Consider the following 19672-nt stretch of genomic DNA (forward strand, 5'->3'; position numbering starts at 1 on the left):
CATGAAAATATACGAAGAAACACGCTCATGAAAATCAATCTTGCAAATTTGAGGGTTTTTTTGCAAACCAGACCTGGGACCTGCCAATCAGGCGCAACCAATGCTAACATGGGAGGAACAATAATAAAGCGCTTGTTTCCTAATTATTTTAACAACTGTCCTCAACCCAACTGTCAGATCAATTTATCAGAAATAATTGTTTACCAAGATGTAGATGTTTTAAGGTTCGGCCTGTTTCGTTTGACTCGCGTGACATTAATAATTATGTTAGCCGCCCCTCCCCCTTTTACGGTTTGGTTGATCCAGGCAGAGGAAAGGGGGAAGTGGGGGCGCGACCTGATAGGCTGTCCGGCTGGCCAATGGACCGACGTGGCCGGGAGTGCCTGTGGTCCGATTGGGTGCTGAGGGTGGAGGAGGCGGGTCCAGTGATGCAGGCGGCAGGTCGGGGTCGGTGACGCTAACGGTGGAGAGGCCAGTGACGCTGGCAGCGGGGCGGGGCTGGTGAGAGGGGGCGGGCCGGCGAGAGGGGGCGGGGCGGGCCGGCGAGAGGGGGCGGGGCGGGGCGGGCCGGCGAGAGGGGGCGGGGCGGGCCGGCGAGAGGGGGCGGGGCGGGCCGGCGAGAGGGGGCGGGGCGGGCCGGCGAGAGGGGGCGGGGCGGGCCGGCGAGAGGGGGCGGGGCGGGGCGGGGCGGCGAGATGGGGCGGGGCGGATGACGCAGGCGGCGGTGTTGGCGGTAGGGTTTGATTGGAGTCTGGAGGCGGCGGCCCGAGCCCCGGGCCGGGGAAGATGAGCAGCGAGCTGCTGGCCAGGCGCTTGCACTGGGCCATAGAGGAGGACGATGCTGAGTAAGGACATTTATACGTTAAAGCAATGCTGGACATGGAGGCTCCTGTTGTGTGTGCACCCGAGCAGCAAGTCTGGGCTTGTTAGTGACCGTCTCTCACTGGTGGTCATTCGCCGATGGTCACTCGGTGATGGTCACTCTAGTGGTCTCAGTGATGGTCACTCAGTGATGGTCTTTCAGTGATGGTCGATCGATGGTGGTCACTCTAATGGTCTCGGTGATGGTCACTCGGTGATGGTCTCTCAGTGATGGTCACTCGATGATGGTCACTCGGTGTTGGTCACTCGGTGGTGGTCACTTGGTGATGGTCTCTCGGTGATGGCCACTCGGTGATGGTCACTCGGTGATGGTCACTCTGGCCACTCGGTGATGGTCTCTCAGTGATGGTCTCTCGGTGATGGTCTCTCGGTGATGTCCACTACCGGCGGTGATGGCCACTCGGTGATGGTCTCTCAGTGATGGTCTCTCGGTGATGGTCTCTCGGTGATGTCCACTCGGTGATGGTCTCTCGGTGATGTCCACTCGGTGATGGCCACTCGGTGATGGTCTCTCGGTGATGGTCACTCGATGATGGTCACTCGGTGTTGGTCACTCGGTGTTGGTCACTCGGTGGTGGTCTCTCGGTGGTGGTCTCTCGGTGGTGGTCTCTCGGTGGTGGTCTCTCGGTGATGGTCTCTCGGTGATGGTCTCTCGGTGATGTCCACTCGGTGATGGTCTCTCGGTGATGTCCACTCGGTGATGTCCACTCGGTGATGGCCACTCGGTGATGGTCTCTCGGTGATGGTCACTCGATGATGGTCACTCGGTGTTGGTCACTCGGTGTTGGTCACTCGGTGGTGGTCTCTCGGTGGTGGTCTCTCGGTGATGGCCACTCGGTGATGGTCACTCTGGCCACTCGGTGATGGTCTCTCGGTGATGGCCTCTCGGTGATGGCCTCTCGGTGATGGCCACTCGGTGATGGTCTCTCGGTGATGTTCTCTCGGTGATGGTCACTCGGTGATGGTCACTCGATGATGGTCACTCGGTGTTGGTCACTCGATGGTGGTCACTCGGTGGTGGTCTCTCGGTGATGGCCACTCGGTGATGGTCACTCTGGCCACTCGGTGATGGTCTCTCGGTGATGGTCTCTCGGTGATGGCCACTCGGTGATAGTCACTCGGTGATGATCTCTCGGTGGTGGTCTCTCGGTGGTGGTCTCTCGGAGATGTCCACTCGGTGATGGTCACTCGGTGATGGTCACTCGGTGATGGCCACTCGGTGATGGCCACTCGGTGATGGCCACTCGGTGATGGTCTCGGTGGTGGTCTCTCGGTGATGTCCACTCGGTGATGGCCACTCGGTGATGGTCTCTCGGTGATGGTCTCTCGGTGATGGCCTCTCGGTGATGGCCTCTCGGTGATGGCCTCTCAGTGATGGCCTCTCAGTGATGGTCTCTCAGTGATGGTCTTTCAGTGATGGCCACTCGGTGATGGTCGCTCAGTGATGGTCACTCAATGATGGTCGAGCACTCTAGGTCTGTACTCGATGGAGATTTGAAGGATGGGGGGGTGGTCTTATTAGAACTTGCAGGATACTGAATGGCCGATAGAGTGGACGTGGAGAGGCTGTTTCCAATAGTAGGAGAGACTAGAACCCGAGGGCACAGCCTCAGACTGAGATAAAGAATTTCTTCAGCCAGAAGGTGGTGATTCGGGGGAACTCATTGCCGCAGAAGGCTTTGGAGGCCAAGTCAGTGAGTATCTTTAAGACAGGGATTGATAGGTTCTTGATTAATAAGAGGATTGGGGGTTATGAGTGTTACCAGCGTATTTATTTTTATATCAGATTTCCAGCATCTGCAACATTTTCCCTTTGCATAAGTTCCTGTATTTGTAGTCCTGTTTTACCCAGATGTGAGCTTCTGATCAGAAATCCTCTCCATTACCAGGACCACCTACTTGTACCTCTGTAGCATCACCCATTCCAACCCCCCGCCCCCTGCCTCAGCTCATCTGATGAAACCTTCATCAATGTCTTTGTTGCCGCTTGACTAGTTCTGTTCAATTCAATATAAATTTGAACTTAACCAAATCTCTCTTGCCCATATCCTAACTTGCGCCCGTTGCCTATCGCCCCTATATCTGCCACAGTCCAGGCATCCCTTCCATTTTAAAACTCTTAACCTCGTTTTCAAAATTCTTCCATATCCTTGCCCCTCCCTAGCTCTGTGGTGCATTTTGGGAGGACTAAAAAGGTATTGGAATACACAATGAACGGTAGGACCCTAGGAAGTACAGAGGACCAGAGGGACCTTGGGGGTGCGTGTCCAAAGATCTCTGAAGGCAGCAGGACAGGCAGTTAAGGTGGTTAAGAATGTATATGGGATACTTGCCTTTATTAGCCAAGGCATAGATTGCAAGAACAGTGAGGTTATGATGGAGCTGTATAAAATGCTCATTAGGCCACAGTTAGAGCGCTGTGTGCATTTCTGTTCGCCACACTACAGGAAGGATGTGATTGCACTGGAGAGGGTGCAGAGGAGATTCACCAGGATGTTGCCTGGGCTGGAGCGTTTCGGTTAGGTTGGGGTTGTTTCCTTCAAGCACAAAAGGCTGGGAGAACCTAATCAATGTCTACAAAATTATTTTTATTTTTATTTTATTTTTTTATTTATAAATTTAGTGCACCCAATTATGTTTTCCAATTAAGGGGCAATTTAGCGTGGCCAATCCACCTAACTTGCACATCTTTGGGTTGTGGGGGTGAAACCCACGCAGACACGGGGAGAACATGCAAACATGCAGAGGAGATTCACCAGGATGTTGCCTGGGCTGGAGCGTTTCGGTTAGGTTGGGGTTGTTTCCTTCAAGCACAAAAGGCTGGGAGAACCTCATCAATATCTACAAAATTATTTTTTTATTTATTTTTTATTTATAAATTTAGTGTACCCAATTATGTTTTCCAATTAAGGGGCAATTTAGCGTGGCCAATCCACCTAACTTGCACATCTTTGGGTTGTGGGGTTGAAACCCACGCAGACACGGGGAGAACATGCAAACTCCACACGGACAGTGAGCCAGGGCCGGGATTCGAACCTACATTGCGCCGTAGGCAGCAATGCTAACACTGTGCCACCGTGCTGCCCTAATGTCTACAAAATTATGAGGGACACAGATGGGAAGGAACTTTTCCTCCAAGTAGAGGAGTCAACAACCAAGGGCATAGATTTACGGTAAGGAGCAGGAGATTGAGGGGATTTGAAGGAAACCCTTTACACCCAGAGTGGGGTGGGAATTTGGAACCCGCTGCCTGAAAGGGTGGTAAAGGCGGGAACTCCACAACATTTAAGAAACATTTAAATGAGCTCTTGAAACGATACACCTTACAAGGCTATGGACCAAGTGCTGGAAAATGGGATTAGAATAGATTAATTTGATGACCTCTTCCACAGACCACAGACCTCTTCCTGTGCTGTAAAACTGTCTTGTTAACCAAACTTTTGGTCACATTCTAAGTATCTTGTGTGGTGCCATATCAGATTTTGTTACCGCTCTGTCAAGCACCTTGGGATGTTTTACTACATTAGAGGTGCTGTATAAATGCAAATTGTTCACGTGTGTTGGCTAAGGACAGTTTGAGACTGAGCTGCGATGCCCACACTTATTTGAAAAGTCTGCCAGCTCTTGGTGTGAAGCACCTTAGGACAGATGCAAAAAGATCTTCTAATCTGCGTTGCTCTGACGATGGCTGTGAGCTGATTTTATCCCATTTAATCTTTTCTTTCCTCCCCAGTTCCTTGGCAAAGTGGTTAAAGGGAAGTGCCGATCCCAATCTGGTTTTACCTGAGGGAATAGCGGCCCTACACTTGGCATCTGGGAAGGACACAGAAGGTGGAATCCGGTGTTTAAAACTACTACTTCTGCATGGGGCAAATCCCAATGTCAGGTTAGTGAAGCTTTGTTGGAGTCGCATGTGTCACTGGGCTGATTTTAGTGCACAGGTTTACAAAGTGAGGACCTCCGACTCCATATTCAATGTGCTAGTTGTTTTCCTGTTACTCTGTGCAAACAGAACTTTTTATAATTTTCATTGAATCATTCGCACTTTTTCTTGAATAAGACATGGATGGAACCTGATAGCACCTGTAAGGGGTCTCCAGGAGTGAACGCACCTGCAAGGGGTCCCCAGGAGTGGGTGCAGTACTTGTATGGTGGAGGGAGTTTCCAGAACCGTCTCTGAATTTACAGGGGGCTCACGGGGAGTATGTTGCTATTTGCAAGGCGGGTGAGGGGAGGCACCACAATATAACTGGTCCTGTATAATTTTAGTAGTTTTGAATTTCACCATCACCAGTGACTGGCCAGTGTTGTGGAGCAATATCCTGGTAACACTGGGCTATTTTAGTAGAGTCCATTATAGAAAAAAATCTTTCAAGGGATGTGGGCATTTACACCATTTGCCTCTCGCTAATTGCCCATGAACTGAGGGGCTTGTTAGGCCATTGCTGAGAGCAGTCTAAGAATCAACCACTTTGTTGTGGGAGTCACGTGTAGGCCAGGCTGAGTAAGGTTGGCAGATTTCCAGATGGATTATTTTACAACAATTGATGATTGTTGTTTTTACTCACTTTATTTTCCAGATTTTTTTATTACTTGAGTTTAAGTTCCACCTGCTACCATGGTGGGATTTGAACCCATGTCCCCAGGGCATAAGCCTGGGCCTCTAGATTACTAGTCCAGTGATATTATCACTACGACCTAATGAGGTTGCAAGCTATTGAATTTCAATTCTTACCCAATCTTTTTGTTGTTTTGTAGGTCCACTGAAAGTCTCACTCCCTTGCACGTAGCTGCCTCTTGGGGGTGTGTGAAGAGTTTGAAACTGTTGCTCAGAAATGGAGCAGACCCAACTCTGCTGGATCAGGTAACTGAGTAAAGGCAATGTCGGCCTGTGCTGTGCATTAAAGAAGGAAGAACTTTGTGTTGATGCCTGTTCCCAGTGGCAGGCGGATCGTTTAGCAGAGGAGCCAGATTTCAGATCATTGGCAAAAGAACCAGAGTGGAGGTGAGAAATCATTTTCTACAGTGCGTTATTATGATCCGGAACGCGCTGTTCGAAGGGAATCAGTGATGGCTTTCAAAAGGGAATTGGATAAATACTTGACGGGGAAAAGTTTCCAGGGCTCTATGGAAGAGCAGTGAGAAATTGGACTAATTATGTCGCACTTTTAATGGCCTGAGAGATAGCAAAATGCTGGTTAATTATTTTTTTTAACTGCAACGGTTTTCATGGAATCACAGACTGGTTACAGCACAAAACAAGGGCATTTGGCCATTGTGTTTGGACCAGTACTTGGCGACAGCAACTCAACTCTACTAATTGCACTCCCCGTGCCTTTCGTGCAGCTAATTATCCAATTTCCTATTGAAAGTTATGATTGAAGTTGCTTCCACCGCACTCTCGGGCAGTGCGTTCCAGATCCTAACCATTCACTGCATACAAAATGTTTTTCCTCATGTGACCTCTGGTTCTTTTGCCAACCACCATGTCTCCATGTCCTCTGGTTGTCAACCGTGCTGCCAACGGGAACAGTTTCTCCCTATCTACTCTTTCGAGGCCCCTCGTGATCGTGAACACCCCTATTAAATCTCCTCTCCATCTCCTGATCTCTAGGGAGAACAACCCCAGCTTCTCTGCTCTGTCCTCACATCTGGTGTTCGTTATTCCCGAACCATTGTTGAATATTTTCTCTGCACCCTTTCTTAAAGCTTTCACATCCTTCCTAAAGGGCGGTGCCCAAAATTGGGAAATTCCAGTTGAGGCCTCGCTGGTTCACCATGTTTTTGTACACTATTCCTCAATTTATAATGCCCAGGAGTCTGTATTGTAGGAAATTCTGCAGCCAGCGTGCTCACAGCATGGTCCCACAAACTGCGATTGGATAAATGACTAGATATTTGTAGGTTAATGAGGTAATCTAATGAAGATGTTTAACAATGATAAATGGAGAAGATGGATACAAAGAAGCTGTTTCCCGTGATGGATTCCCAACAAGTGCACCTAATCTTAAAATTAGAGCCAGGTCTGTTAAGAGTGAAAACAAGAAGCAATTTGGAGTGGAAATCTGGAGAACACTCCCTCCCAGGAAAGTCTATCAGAAACTGTAGACTGCAGGATGTTTTGCAAAACATGTTTAGCCGTATCGCAGTGTTTGTTTGAACTCTTTGCGCTGTATCCTACTCTCGAGAACTGCACTTGAGGTCAATATCTTGTTTATTTGATTTTAAAATCTAGGATGGACTGAGGGCGGTGGATTTAGCTGAAGAGCAAGGAAATGTGAGATGTCGTCAGATTCTACAAGCGTATCACCGCTCCACTCTGCTGGAGGATGCAGGGGAAGACCCTCCCACGTATCAATATGGTCAAAGTCCATTACACTCTCATAATTGTTTTCAACCCTTTACCAAATGGCTAATAGTTTCTTGTATAATTTGATGTGTATGAGCCAGGAAGGTCCTTTGCCCAGTCTGCCGTGTCGTTAACAAACTCTGCCCAGTCCACAGTTGTGGTGTTTTATTCCTCCCCTCAGCAACTGACAATTATGATACAACAAAGTATCGACAGCACCGATTTAGGCCGTCTGGCCAAATTGATCAATCCTATCTTACTTCATCTAATCCCATCAACATATCACTCCACCCCTTTCTCCCTCGTGCTTATCTCCTTTCCAAAGATGTGCGGGTTAGGTGGATTAGCCATGCTAAATTTCCCCTTGGTGTCCAAAGATGTGTAGGTTAGATGAGGTTATGGGGTTACAGGGATCGGGCGGGGGGAGTGGGCCTCGGTAGGGTGCTCTTTCGGAGGAGCGGTGCAGACCCGATGGGCCGAATGGCCTCCTTCTGCGAAGTAGGGATTCTGCGGATGCCACTGTAAAACCATCATTGTGGCATACTCTGCTAGCCACTCACAATTAAGCTGAAAATTATCCCGACTCGTTTTGCTTTGGGACAGGCAGCCAACAGATAAACTGTGGTTCCATCCATCGAGAGTTGCAGTTCCTGAAATGAAACATTGGTCTTTTTTTTTGAATGGCCTACATCTCTCCGGAATTCTTCATACATCTGGAATAATTGCACAGAAGCTACCATTTTTCCCTCTTTCCATCCGATATCACATGAACTTTAAAGCCTGCATTCCAAAAATTCAACCATTCTCCGTTCACTTTATCCCTTCCAATTAAAATCTGTATTGCTGCTATCATCCAAAAACCCCTTTTATGGCACTTGATAAAGTCGCAGCTTCTCCCATTCCCATGAATCCTTGGGCAATATTCCTCTGTGGCACTTTGCGAGCAAAGCCCCACCTGTTTGACCAACCTGGGGTTGGGTAATAAGGATGTACATCACAAGTGGGTGGGTTGGGGGGTGTTATTGACCACAACAACTTACATTTATCTAGCATCTTTAATGTGGTTAACGGTTTCAAAGGAATGGTTACCAAATGGTATTTCACACCGAGCCATTAAGGCAGATGACCAAAGGCTTGACCAACTCATTTGAACTCATCATGTGATGATCTGTTTAACGATCACTTGCCCTTCATGAAAATTTTCAAGTTGTCGTTGACGACGGCGGGGAGGGGGGCGGAGGGCTTGGCAGAGGGGGTTGCGCGGACAGGTAGTTTGCTCAGGGACGACAACAATAAATCACGTAATTTGCTGATAAACAATGGCAGGAGGAACTAGAGTTGAGTAAAATTTTAATAGAACCAAGATTTGAAGTTCAAGAGGTGCCATCTGTGGAAAAAGCCAAATTCTCCCCTTTCTCAATTTTTCTGTCTCTGCTTCTGAGGAGGAAAGAGCGGGTTAGCGAGCCAAATGCAGCACCACAAGTTTCATTTGATGCTGAGAGGATGGTCTTCAGCACGGTAGCACAGTGGTAAGCACTATGGCTTCACAGCAACAGCGTCCCAGGTTCGATTCCCTGCTTGGGTCACTGTCTGTGCAGAGTCTGCACGTTCTCCCATCTGTCTGCATGGGTTTCCTCCGGGTGCTCCGGTTTCCTCCCACAAGCCCTGAAAGACGTGCTGTTAGATGAACTAGACATTCTGAATTCTCCCTCTGTGTACCCAAACAGACGCCGGAGTGTGGCGACTAGGGGCTTTTCACAGTAACTTCATTGCAGTGTTAATGTAAGCCTACTTGTGACAATAAAGATTATTATTATTATATGGAAATCCAGAACTAGGGTGCAACAGTTTAAAAGAATTGGGGTATGCTATTTAACACTGAGCGTAAGAGGAATTTCTTCTGTCAGAAGGTTATTTAGGAATTCTCTCCCACGGAGAGTGAAGGCAGCTGGTTGAATATATTCCAGGTTTGAGTTAGTCAGAGTTATGGGAGGGCAATCAGGAAAATGGGGTCAAGGCCGCATTCCAATCATTCATGATCTTATTGAATAACCGAACAGGTGCAAGGAGATGAATGTCTACTCCTGCTCCTATTTCTGATGATCTTATTAGTGCCTATCCAGAGGGCAGCACTGCAGTCTCACGGCGCCAAGGTCCCAGGTTCGATCCCGGCTCTGGGTCACTGTCCGTGTGGAGTTTGCACATTCTCCCCATGTTTGCGTGGGTCTCACCCCCACAACCCAAAGATGTGCAGGGTAGGTGGATTGAACACGCTACATTGCCCCTTAATTGGAAAAAATGAATTAGGAACTCTAAAAAACATTTTAATATTAGTGCCTATCCAAAACAAACAGAAAATAGCCTGGGCTTTGGTGGGTCAGATGAAGACCATTTATTTTGAATGTTATTAACCACTCGATTGCTCTTTTGTATTGCAGTCTGCTATCGAACAGCCAGAAATGGTTTTCATTTCTTTGCTGATCCAGTTGAGCTTGGCATTGCAAAGAGCCACGAGGCTGCCAGGCTTCCGGGAAGGTGTGAAGAATGTCATCCATTTGGCGGAACCCAGCAAACCTCAACCCTCGGACAACCAGAGTTTGTTGTCGCTGACTCCCGCAAAGTCAGTCAACAACCGAGCAGCTGCTTGATGAGAATAAACCCGAGGAATGGCCCTTTGGGAGAGGATACATCGGTCTGGGCTGAATCACAGAGGCCCTGGTCCCAATCAGGAACAATGAAAGCCCAGGGACCAGGACATAATATGGGTGTTACTAAGGACAGGAGTGAGCACCGCATTGTTGGTCAAACTACAGAATTAAACCTTGACAGCTGTGCGTTGTCAAGTACCCGTGTATCTACCTTTGGAAAGTATGAAGAGCAGACTCTAAATGAATTGAATTTTGCAGCTGACTCCTCTGAGGACAGTACACCAGCGGACCAGGAGTTAACCCTTCAGGACGATGAGAGCTTTTCCCCTGTGTCTGCCACCCGGCTCCCTCCAGCCGTGAGCCACAGACTGAACACCTCCACTGACGACGAGAGCTTTTTGCCTCCATCTGCGTTTCAACCGTGTCCAGTTGGAAACTGTGAACTGAATAACTCCTCCAATCTCCCTGAAGCCCAGTACTCCCCGGTTGAACCTCTCCATGTCCAGCGAGCCACAATTAATTTGTATGAAGAGAAAGAAGTCTTTAAAGAGGATGACACTTTTGTTGATACAGAGTGGGTCTCTGAATTGAATTGTACTTGCACTTCAAAGGATCAATCTCAGTCCAACGAACCCCTTGCAAACACTATGCTTGACCTTGCCAAGGACAAAGGATTTTGTGATTCTGAACTTTTGATAAGACCATCTAAAGGCAAAGGCATTGACATAACTTCACCAAATAATATCTATGTATTTGAGCGCAAGAATCCGACTCCTCTACACAACGTGGACAAAACTACTTCATTTCTCCTTGAGGACACTTTAGATTATACCATGGGAACAGTCAATGATGGATATGCTCCGCATACTGACACAGCCCAACGAAATAGTGGTGATTCCAAAGCTTCAGTCTCCATTTCTGGTTCAAGCAGCAGCCTCTACTGTAGCTGTGCAAATGGGTCTGTGGTTTTCTCCTGTGCGGTTGGAAACTTTGGGCATACGAGTCACACACAGCAAGCTCCGGAAGATCCAATGAGCCAGGCAGAAAAAGACCAATGTCTAGTACGGCCGACTCCTTCAGGCAGGGACCAGGACACATCTGTTTCGGAGTGTACAGGTGAGCTGGCAACTCATAACATCCAGCTGGTACACACTAGAGATTTGCAGACTCTTCCTTTCAAGGACACCCAGCTCTTTGACGAAATGCTGAGAGATTCTCCTTTGCGAAGGACAAGCGAGCAGCCCAATTGCAACTCCCCAAGTCCTCAAAGGCAGTGTAGCTACCACGATGCAAGTCTTTCCCACAGCACCCTAATCAACCCAAGTGACAATGACATTGTACAGAGCTCATGTGCAGGATCTACCTGTACAAACAGCTGTGTCAACAAGGGATTGTTAAATGCAGTTCCGCGTAACGCGATGGAGTCAAACCCGGCGATGTTCCCAGCCACGGATGCACACAGCCAAAATCACAAATGTAAGCGAGGGGATCACTCTGTGGCAGAGCTTGTTTCTATCACGGGCCGTATAGAAGATGGGAATTTTCCAGGTTTATTGATGCTGCCCACCAAAAAATCTCTGTCTTCCAATGAAACAAGCCTTGGAGCATCACAAAGTGATTCTGTTTCCATTAAATATAGTGTGGGAAACAAAGCCGAAACCTGTTCAGATGAAGAAGATTCATCAATTGAGGATGGGAAAGAAGATGAAGGTAGTTCAGGGTTGGAACAGTTACTGAAGAAGATCAAGATACCAACTGAGACTGGGCTCCCTCAAATTGATGCTGATAGATTGTCGCCTTTTGTCACCCCACGGACTAAGAGTCGTCTGGCCAACAACTCTTTAAGAAGTTGTAGTTCTTCACTTTTCGAACAGACACTTGCTATGCCAGTTAGAATTAGGAGAGTTCGTGAACAGCAGATGGAAGATGCTAGAAGCCCATCTGGTTGTTTTGATTCACTCAGCAATGAATCTGCTGTTTCCCATGGAGCAGAGGATGAAGGCGAGACTCGCTCCTGTGCTCACTCTCCAGACAGTGAAGATGCAGATTTCGACACCGTCCCCTTTGTCAGATGTGAGAAATGGACTGTCCGACCGCCGGCGGCTTTGTGCCCAGACCAGGAAGAGGGCAACTTTGACACCGTGCCTTTCCTTAACACCAAGCATGAAAAAGGAACCACCCGATCTTCATTGCCGGGGCATGATGCCAACAGAAATAAACAGTGCGTCAGGTTGAAAAGTGAGGCTGATGCCAATAAAGGAAGTCAAGCAGGACCGGTTCCACACCCAGTAAACCTTGAAGAATATGGAGATGCCAACCAAGGTGGTTGTTTTTACCCACCCATCGATCAGTCAGCTCCAGTGGCGGTTCAAACTGATATAGAAGCCAATAGTGTCGGTCAAATGAGATCCAATACTGCTTTCGGAGGTGATGTCCTGTGGTCTTCTGAAGATAATGACTTGCAACGTGAGCTGAGAATATCAACGATAGAGCAGGGACTGTTTGGTGCTGTGGAGTTGCCTCTTGCTCGCTCACGACCTTCCTCTCAGTGCCGGAGTCCAGTGCCATTAGCTGGAGAAGCCGAGGCTGAGACTGGGGCCTTTCCCCGAAACAGCAACGTGTGCGAAAGCACCAGGCTGGAGGGTGTCGATTTGCAGCTGGGAAATAGGCACCAAACGTGCAACTTTTCAAAACGTTCTATTGAAGAGCGTCTGTCAAAAATACCCAACGACAATGCTGAATGGCAAAGCCTCTTGGGCAACCTTGACCTTCAGCTTTCTCCTGGTGGTCGCCCAGTTGACAGCAGTGTAAGTGAGACGGTGGAGTACCTTTACACTGACCCCGAGGAGGGTCACACACTGATAGAGCGCCGTTACCCTTGCAAGGATGCAAGCTCTGAGAACCTCAGCACTTCAGGCTCTGAGGAGACAGTCATCTATGACTGGAGGGCCTACAAGAACAGGAAGTTCTGTGCCAAGGTGGGAAAAAACATGTTGCCTAGTGATGAACTGCCAAAATTGTCTCCTCGCCTTCTGCTTCTATCGAACAGTCAGATACGAAGGCAGCTTAAAGATTACGGAGAAGACCCTGGACCAATAACAGCCCTTACTAGAAAGGTTTATCTGCATCTTCTGGACCGGGTTAGAAAGGAGCCCGTCCCCAGGAAGCCACAACAGTTTTCGAGTAAGTCGGGAAATTGAATCTTGCTTGTGTTTTGGAAATGCTGGTCCTGATTGTTACCACGTCCCAGAAACATGTCAGACTATGACCTCTGTACCTGTACCCTATTTCTACTCCAAATTGCCTGACAGAAACATAGCAAGCTCATTACACATGGACCGCAGTCATCCCCTGTAATGTGTCCTGGCTAAATGGATAGCATTCAGCTCCAGACTCCCACTCCTGAGACTTGAATATATAGTCCAGGCTGACACAGCCACAGCCCTGAGAGGCAGCACTTAAAATCTCATCCCCTATCAGTTCTCTCACATGGACATAAAAATAGATCCCATGGCACTATTTAAAGAGCAGGGCATTCTCCCCAGCATCCTGGCCACCGTTTATCACTCCACTAATGTCAGTTTTTAAAACAAAATAAAGTTATTCATTCGTTCGCTCCTTGCTGTTTGTGGGAGCTTGCTGTGCAGAAATTGGCTGGTGCATTTCTTAATTGGCTGTTAAGTTTCTTTTATATGTAACTAATTCAGAAGGGAGATTAAGAGAGATCGTGGCTTATGTAAAGTTTGTCTTCTCTGAGAATTGTTTTTATACACTAGTAGCGCAGAATGACACCATTGAACTCATGGTGTCTGAAATGAAATGAAAATCGTTTATTGTCACAAGTAGGCTTCAAATGAAGTTACTGTGAAAAGCCCCTAGTCGCCGCATTGCGGCGCCTGTTCGGGGAGGCTGTGCCTGCTGACAAAGAAACAGCTGGACAAATCTCACCTTCCAGCTCTTCGTCCTTAGCCCTGTAGGTTATGGCACTTTTGAGCACAGATCCAAATAGTTTTTTTTTTAAAAAGTACCCAATTTTCAATTAAGGGGCAATTTAGCATGGCCAATCCACCTACCCTGGGTTGTGGGGGCGAAACCCACACAAACACTGGGAGAATGTGCAAACTCCACACCGACAGTGACCCAGAGCGGGGATCGAACCTGGGAGCTCGGTGCCATGAGGCAGCAGTGCTAACCACTGCTCCGCCGTGCTGCCCTCAAATGTTTTTTACAATATGATAATGGATTCTGTCTCTCCCACCCTCTCAGGCCGAGAGTTCCAGACACCCAGCAGCCTTAGGATGAAAACAAAATATTCTCGCCTCCCCCAGTCCATTGGTCGATTATATTACAGCAATTTCTGTAACTCTCAATGTAATCAGTCCAGCCTGCTCACCTGTTTTTATTACACAGGTTACAGTCCAGAGCTGTGTCAAAGTCTGGAAACGTTTGTCTTCCCAGACTGCAGCCAGGATGAACTGGCTTTAGTGCAGCAATTTGATCAGCCGGACCAGAACCGTAAATGGAGGGAGGGGCTCCTCAAATCCAGCTTCAATTACTTGCTCCTTGATCCCAGGTACATTCTTTTGTTGTCTTCAAATTTAAATCAAGTCGAGAAATATTCATGCTTGTTGGCATCAAACACTCTCAGGACAGGTACAGCACGGGGTTAGATACAGAGTAAAGCTCCCTCTACACTGTCCCCGTCAAACACTCCCAGGACAGATACAGCACGGGGTTAGATACAGAGTAAAGCTCCCTCTACACTGTCCCCGTCAAACACTCCCAGGACAGGTACAGCACGAGGTTACATAGAAGATAGGAGGAGGCCTTTTGGCCCTTCGAGCCTGCTCCGCCATTCATCACGATCATGGCTGATCATCTAACTCAATAGCCTAATCCTGCTTTCTCCCCATAGCCTTTGATGCCATTATCCCCAAGTGCTATAGCCAGACGCCTCTTGAATATATTCAAAGTTTTAGCATTAACTACTTCCTGTGGTAATGAATTCCACAGGCTCACCACTGTTTGTGTGAAGAAGTGTCTCCTAATCTCTGTCCGAAATGGTTTACCCTGAATCCTCAGGCTGTGACCCCTGGTTCTGGACACACCTATCATTGGTAACATCTTCCCTGCATCTACCCGGTCTAGTCCTGTCAGAATTTTATAAGCCTCTATGAGATCCCCCCTCATTCTTCTGAACTCCAGCGAGAACAATCCCAACCTCGTCAATCTCTTCTCATATGACAGTCCCGCCATCCTTGGAATCAGTCTGGCAAACCTTCGCTGCACACCCTCGAGAGCAAGAACTTCCTTCCTCAGAGAAGGAGACCAAAACTGCACACAGTACTCCAAGTGTGGCCTCACCAAGGCCTTGTATAATTGCAGCAACACATCCCTGCTTTTATACTCGAAACCTCTTGCAATGAAGGCCAACATACCATTAGCCGTCTAGCGCCTGCTGCACCTGCATACTTACCTTCAGCGAATGGTGCACAAAGACACTCGGGTCCAGGTTAGATACAAATTAAGCTCCCTCGGGCAGCACGGTTGTGCAGTGGTTAGCACTGCTGCGTCACGGCGCTGTGGACATGGCTTCAGTCCGGCTCCGGGTCACTGTCTGTGTGGAGTTTGCACGCTCTCCCCATGTTTGGGTGAGTCTCATCACTACAAACCAAAGATGTGCAGGCTAGGTGGATTGGCTACACTAAATTGCCTCTTAATTGGGGAAAAAAAAAGAATTGGGTACTTTAAACTTATTTTAAAAAAGAATAAAGCTCCCTCTACACTGTCCCCATCAAACTCTCCCAGGGTAGGCAGGGCATAAGTTAGATGTACGGTAATGTTCCCTCTGTACAGTCCCAGTAACTGGTCCCAACCTCAGAACTAACTAGTATCTAGGTTAGTGTCTAGATTGAGACTGTGTAAACTCATTCAACGTAGAACCCTTGCGGGGTGTTTAAATTGCTCGAGTGGAATGGAGATGAAAACCCCCTGCATCATCCAGCCCCAGGTTTGATTTCATGCATTTGAACTACAAAATTGTTGGTCCCCTTTCTGGTTTAGTGGGTAAATCCTGATGAGAATCTGTGCCCCCTCCCTGGACCCGCAACATCCTGAGTCTGATCTCGAACAGGATGGTGGTCGGCTCACGATGTTGAATGACAAAATGGTTACAGCTCAGAAGAAGGCCCTTTCAGCCTGTTGTGTCCATGCCAGCTGTACGTCAGTGCAGCTCACCCAGCCCTGTTTCCCTGTTGACCTGCCAGCATCTCCTAGCCAGATAATTATCCAAGTTCCTTTTGAAAGCCTCAAGTTGGATCTGCCTCCAGCACGCTCTCAGGCATTGCATTACAGCTCCTAACCACTCGCTGTGTAAAAAGCTTTCCTTCATGTTGCTGTTGGCTTGTCTGCCAGTCACCTTCAATCAATGTCCTCTGGTTCTTGACCCTTTCCTGCTCTGTCTTGGCCCCTTTATGATTTTGAATAGCTCTTTCAAATCTATCCAATTTTCTCCTCTCCAAGCGGAACAATCCCAGCCTCTCTGCTCTGTCCACATGACTGACGTTCCTCATCCCTGCAATTAAAACGCTGTCGAGTGCATTCCTGACTTTAATCTCTCTACCACCTGGCAGGCATGCCTTCTGCTGCCAATGCCTCAAGCTCTGGAATTCCCTGATAAATCTCTCTGCCCCCTCTCCTCCTTTAAGATGCTCCTTTAACATTACTGCTTTGGTCACCTGTGTTAATATCCCCATATGTCGCTCAGTTATCCACTTATGTTTGGGAACACCCCTGTGAAGTGCCTTTGGCTGTTTTACGATGTTGAAGGCACTGTAAAAATACCAGGTGTAATTGATGGTGTGTTTTCAACGGTGAAGTGACTGGCCAGTATGTTTTTGTTTCTATGTTCCTATTGTGATTTTTCACAAATTTGACGCACGCTGATTTAGCGGCAGGAGAGCATTAATTTTTTTGTCGTCTAAGTTTAATTTGTAAAGCGCAACGAAGGGATATAAACTCTTGTGAATGTTCCTTTTGAGTTGCCTCTTATTCTTTTACCTTTCTCCGTTCACTCTTTTCCCCCTCCTCCCAGGGTCACGAAGAACCTGCCAGCCCGGTGTCACACACTGAGCTCCGCAGAGTGCTTCCGCACATTTGTCAGCTCCATCTTCTATGTGGGAAAGGGGAAGCGCTCCAGACCCTACTGTCACCTCTACGATGCACTGACGTATTTTAAAACTAACAGTAATCAGGTAAGCAGGGTGGAGTGGATCTTCAATCGATTGGCTTTACTGAGCGTCGGCTTTTGGGGGGGGGGAAAGTTTGCATGTCTGAATCATTTATTTGTTGGGGGAGAGCGTGTGGACCTGGACTCCCCAGTGGTGTGCAGTGGTCCCAAAGAGAGAATGCTGGAAAATCTCAGCAGGTCTGGCAGCATCTGTAGGGAAAGAAAAGAGCTAACGTTTCGAGTCCAGATGACCCTTTGTCAAAGCTACTGGTGTGCAGTGGTCACCTGGGTTATGATTGGCGCAGGAACCTTGCATTTGATATTTACGGAACGATTGTTGCTTCTCCTCGACCGATTCATAGAATTCCTACTGTGCAGAAGGAGGCCATTTTGCCCAGTAAGGCTGCACAGACCCTCTGGAAGAACCCCCCACTGGGCCCCACTTCCCCGCCCTATCCCCGTAATCCCACCTAACCTGCACATCTTTGGACTGTGGGAGGAAACCTGGGCACCCGGCGGAAACCCATACAGACACGGGGAGAACATATGAACTCTATGCAAAAGGACGGAATTGAAACCGCGATCCTGGTGCTGAGATAGCATGGTTGGGCCTGGATCCATTGGAAATTTAGAAGAATCGAGGTGATCTTATCCTTGGGTGACTTGAGAATATATGTCCCCCCCCCCCTCTTGTGGAGACTAAAACTAGGGCACGCAGTTTAAAATAAGGGTTCTCCCGTTTAAGGGCGGCACTGCTGCCTCACGGCACCGAGGACCCGGGTTCGATCCCGGCCCTGGGTCACTGTCCGTGTGGCGTTTGCACATTCTCCCCGTGTCTGCGTGGGTTTCACCCCACAACCCAAAGATGTGCAGGGTAGGTGAATTGTCCTCGCTAAATTACCCCTTAATTGTGGGAAAAATGAATTCTATAATCTTTTTTTTAAATTTAAAAATGTAATAAAAAATGTGTTCTTCCGTTTAAGACTGAAATGAGAGAGATTTTTTCTGAGGGCTGTGAACCTGTTGAATTCTCTTCCTCCGAGAACTGTGGAGACCGAGTCAGTGAATACTTTTAAGGCAGATTCTTGACTAACAAGGTAACAATGGGAATAGGGACGAGGCAGAGAGGCCAAAATCTAATCAGCCGCAATCTTATCAAATGACAGAGCAGACTCGAGGGGCCGAATGGCCTACCCCTCAAAATGTGTATGTTCACGTGTACAGCCCTGACCCCGGGCACCAAAGTAAGGCTGACACTTATTGTCCATGCTAATTTGAGTGTCAAGTTCAGAGAACCTTGAGTCAACTGTGCTGGTGTGAGACTGAGGTCGCATGGAGGTTTCCATCCTTGAAGAACATTGGTGAAACCAGTTGGGATTTTAATTACAAATCAGCCACAATTCGGTTGAATGGTGGAACAGATCTGAAGGGCTGAATCGCCATCTCCTGTCGCTAGCAGCTTCTTAGCCACTTTTTATTGACACCAACTGTTTTACTTCCTGTTTTTTAAAACTATATCCAAATTCTCAATTTGTCGCAGGGAAGGGGTTTGGATTCGGCAGTCTGTAGGTTTAGTCCAGGCCTTTGGATCACTGGTACTTTTCAGATTAACCCGTCTTTAATACTGTTACAAAAACAGAAAATACTGGCCGATCTCAGCAGGTCTGACAGCATCTGTGGAGAGAAAAGGGAGTTAATGTTTCTTGTCTGGGTGACTCGTTGTCACAGCTGGAGGGAACTGGAAATAGGGTCAGATCTATACTCTAGTTGGGGTGGGAGGGCGGGGAGCGGTGGGGCTGGATAGGGGGCCAGTGATAGGGTGACGATGGACAAAGATGTTGAGGACAGAAGAAAAAAGGAGCGTAAATGGGGGTGATTAGGCTAAGAAGGGTGCTGATAATCACACCTGGAGATTACAATGTGTGAATGGCAGAAGAAAGGTAAGCAGTGTGTTAAACAGGTGGCCCACGTAGGAGGGGAGGGGGGACAGTGGTGAGGGGAAAACAGATGAATGGAAGAAATGAAAATAAATTGCGAGAAATAAAACTGGGGTGAAGGTGGAGGAGAGAGTTCACAGTCCGAAGTTGTTGAACTCAATGTTAAGCCCGGAATGCTGTAATGTGCCTAGTCGGAAGATGAGGTGCTGTTCCTCCAGTTTGTGCTCGGCTTCACTGGAACATTGCAACAGGCCAAGGATGGGCATGTGGACATGAGAGCAGGGCGGTGAGTTGAAATGGCAGCGACAGGAAGGTCTGAGTCCTGCTTGCGGACAAACTGAAGGTGTTCTGCAAAGCGGTCACCCAGTCTGTGTTTCGTCTCTCCAATGTAGAGTAGATCAGATTGGAAGCAGCAAATGCAATAGACCAGATTGAAGGAGGTGCAGGTGAAGCACTGCCTCACTTAAAAAGAGTGTTTCGGGCCCGAAGTAGTGTGCAGGAAGGAGGCAAAGGGTCGGGCGTTAAATCTTCTGCGATTGCATAGCTAGGTGCTGTGGGAAGAGAGTGAGGTGTTGGGGATGATGGAGGAGTGGACCAGGGTATCCCGGAGGGAACGGCCCCTGCAAAA

The 19672-nt window shown here is 48.1% G+C and overlaps 2 protein-coding genes across 3 annotated transcripts in view; one reads left to right on the top strand and one right to left on the bottom strand.

Annotated features, from left to right (window-relative positions):
* Positions 1 to 730: 730 nt before the first annotated feature.
* The window catches only part of LOC140394990 (uncharacterized), a 29174-nt gene continuing 10232 nt past the window's right edge, over positions 731 to 19672 (top strand). The window contains exons 1-7 of one of the 2 annotated variants that reach the window (XM_072482264.1): positions 731 to 845; positions 4616 to 4768; positions 5641 to 5746; positions 7118 to 7244; positions 9670 to 13062; positions 14290 to 14452; positions 16973 to 17132. In XM_072482264.1, coding sequence (XP_072338365.1) covers positions 787 to 845; positions 4616 to 4768; positions 5641 to 5746; positions 7118 to 7244; positions 9670 to 13062; positions 14290 to 14452; positions 16973 to 17132 — 4161 coding nt within the window. In that variant the 5' untranslated portion in view covers positions 731 to 786. The remainder of the gene's footprint in view (positions 846 to 4615; positions 4769 to 5640; positions 5747 to 7117; positions 7245 to 9669; positions 13063 to 14289; positions 14453 to 16972; positions 17133 to 19672) is intronic. The other variant, XR_011936085.1, reaches the window with a different exon arrangement.
* The window catches only part of abhd8a (abhydrolase domain containing 8a), a 60575-nt gene continuing 58889 nt past the window's right edge, over positions 17987 to 19672 (bottom strand). Inside the window, exon 7 of the mRNA XM_072482265.1 lies at positions 17987 to 18781. Within this exon, the coding sequence (XP_072338366.1) occupies positions 18763 to 18781 (19 nt within the window). The 3' untranslated portion in view covers positions 17987 to 18762. The remainder of the gene's footprint in view (positions 18782 to 19672) is intronic.

Source organism: Scyliorhinus torazame, chromosome 18, assembly GCF_047496885.1.
Source record: "Scyliorhinus torazame isolate Kashiwa2021f chromosome 18, sScyTor2.1, whole genome shotgun sequence".
Classification (NCBI taxonomy): domain Eukaryota; kingdom Metazoa; phylum Chordata; class Chondrichthyes; order Carcharhiniformes; family Scyliorhinidae; genus Scyliorhinus; species Scyliorhinus torazame.